The sequence below is a fragment of the Electrophorus electricus genome, chromosome 25 (genome assembly GCF_013358815.1).
Source record: "Electrophorus electricus isolate fEleEle1 chromosome 25, fEleEle1.pri, whole genome shotgun sequence".
Taxonomy (NCBI): domain Eukaryota; kingdom Metazoa; phylum Chordata; class Actinopteri; order Gymnotiformes; family Gymnotidae; genus Electrophorus; species Electrophorus electricus.
This window is the reverse complement of record NC_049559.1, coordinates 4,953,500-4,955,999: the sequence shown is the minus strand read 5'-3', so window position 1 is coordinate 4,955,999 and position 2,500 is coordinate 4,953,500. Positions and strand designations below refer to the sequence as shown.

At 36.0% G+C, this 2,500-nt stretch overlaps 1 protein-coding gene across 7 annotated transcripts in view; it reads left to right on the top strand.

Moving 5' to 3' along the window:
• Positions 1–2,500, top strand: part of lrch1 (leucine-rich repeats and calponin homology (CH) domain containing 1) — a 55,368-nt gene that overhangs the window by 27,649 nt on the left and 25,219 nt on the right. For all 7 annotated transcript variants that reach the window (XR_004775610.1, XM_027023287.2, XM_027023285.2 and 4 more), the window contains exons 5-6: positions 2,076–2,212; positions 2,336–2,466. Coding sequence is in view for 6 of the 7 variants with exons in the window: in XM_027023287.2 (XP_026879088.1) it covers positions 2,076–2,212; positions 2,336–2,466 (268 nt within the window). In the remaining variant the exon portion in view is untranslated. The remainder of the gene's footprint in view (positions 1–2,075; positions 2,213–2,335; positions 2,467–2,500) is intronic.

The window sequence follows — 2,500 nt, the reverse complement described above, 5'->3', positions numbered from 1 at the left end:
CAGTTAATTTGAAGTGTAAATACTTTTAATTTTGCTTTAGTTTTTATTAGTATTAGTTTCTATTTAGATATTAATATTTGTTATGCAAGCTATGATGACTAGGTATCTGACAAGGTTATAATACATTCAAAAAGGTCACGATGTCCACAATAATTTAATTATATTTCACATTAGATGGTAATATCAGTGGACAAGATTATTTACTAACACAGATATATAATGTTACTGAGTGACCATGTTGGCCATGAACAAAGTAGTTATAGAAAGTGGCAGTGGTAGCTCAGTGGTTGCGGTATTCAGCTTGCAGTTGGGAAGTTGGTAGTTTAAGCCCCACCGGTACCCAGTTACCATGGCTGGGCCCCTGAACAAGGCCCTTAGCACTCAAGTTGTAATCAGCCATGACTGTAAGTCTTTTTGGATAAAATGGACAGCTCGATGCCATAAATGTAATTTAGATATCTTAGTTATTCTAAATAAAAGTTATAGTAAAAAACAAACATTTTTCAAATCTGTACACATAAAACTAAAATATCCATTGGTGTCCTCATCATTTTAATTTCATTATCAAATCCTGCCTTGTACCATGACCCAGCTTCAGTGCTTTTCTTTGCTTTGTGCATTTCCTTGGCATGGAACTCAATCAGGTAGCTAACATTACATATAAATTTCAGGAAACCTGATTCCTGGTCACATGTTGATGTCTATGGTTCTTTGGTCATTTGGATGAATCGCTGTCAAGTTGCCTTTAATTTAAGCAGATAATCACTTGTTTCCGTCCTGGTTTCACTATTTCCCGTAATAATCACAGCCATATTACAGAATGTTTTGCAACAGTTCAGCTGAATGGGTGTATTCTGACGGAAAAGTGAAGTCATTACATACCATCTGTATGATAATTAGTGACATCTCCTGGGCATAAGACATAAATGTCTTGGCTAAAATACAAACATTAAATTTTTTTAATGTGTAATTCTATTTTATTTTTGTTCATGTTGTAGTAAACATTAGAATTCAGATTTTTAGTGTCTGTGTTTTTAAAAAGATGAATTCCACAGGAATCTCGTCTGGTGGAAGGCTATGATTCATCCTTGATCAATGTAAACTCCCTACTTGAGACTACTGGGAGTGAGAACCTTTAGGGAGTCATTGTTGTATGCCATATTCTGATGCTATGGATTAAACATGTTTTGATTAATGGGGAATATGGCTTAACATCCTGTATGCTAAATATAGATTAAATGGCTGTTGTTTTTCCCAAGTTTTATAAGTCCTATTCAGAAGACCAATGTAAGAAATGTTATTCGGTGTCATAAGCAAATGTAGGTTTGTATTTAGCTTTGATGAAAGGTCTGATATGGACAGTAACTTTCATATTCAACTAAACAAACAAATTAACATTGTGTTCCCTCCCAAAATTTGCTAAGTAGAAGAAAAATGTATTCATGACCACAAGAGTGTCTGATAAAACATATTCTAATTAATTCATTGTCATATAAGCACTAAATATCTGTCAAATATCTATTCTTTATTTGTTATATATAACGGGATGTGTGTGTTTGTGAGAGAGCAAGAGAGAGCCACCGTTGGTGTGTGAATTGTGACATGTGTGATGGCAGTAATGGCATCTGTGTGAGAGCACCTCTTCACTGAAAAACATCCACACCTGTCATAACTAACTAACTGTCATGCAGAGAAATGCGTGGCTTCCTGGGAAATCACATTTATCATATGCCTGCTATTGGCTATCAAAACGCCATAAAAAAGCACTAATGAGAGTCTTTAAACAACAGTGTTGTGTCTGGAACACCTGGCAAGGTCACACATTATCTGACCAAAAGTGAGATTTTTTTCAGATAAGAGAAAGATCATTCTAAAAGTTTTCTACTTTGGACTGTGCTGTATATACCTGTTGCTGACATGGTTAATCGTTTATGTCTTACAGAAAAATTCATGCATTTGATATGATTTGAGTCTTTAAATATTATGTTTTAAATTGTAGATCTAAATACTGGTGTTTAAAATGTATGTGTGTTGGGGGGGTTGCTTGCATGTCTGCATGGGTATGTCTTTCTCAGACTTGGCAGAGCTACCGCTGGTAAAGTTTGATTTCTCCTGTAACAAAGTCTCAACGATTCCTGTCTGCTACCGCAAAATGACTCAGCTACAATCACTACAGCTAGATAATAACCCACTACAGAGCCCCCCAGCACAGGTATTACACACGTACACAGTTTTTTAAACAATGCTAATGATCACACATAAATAAATAAATGTGAAATAATCACCCACATTTAAAAATAATTAGTAATCTCTGACTGCTTATGTTTTCTTGTAGATTTGCATAAAGGGGAAGGTTCACATTTTCAAATACCTCACCATGGAAGCTTGTCGCAGTGACAAGATGGCTGATACTCTTTACCTGCCCGTCACGGACCGTCTAAGCCTGTCACGACCCCCTGCTGGCAGGTCTGCCCCTCACAAACCTGAAGAATTACCTTTC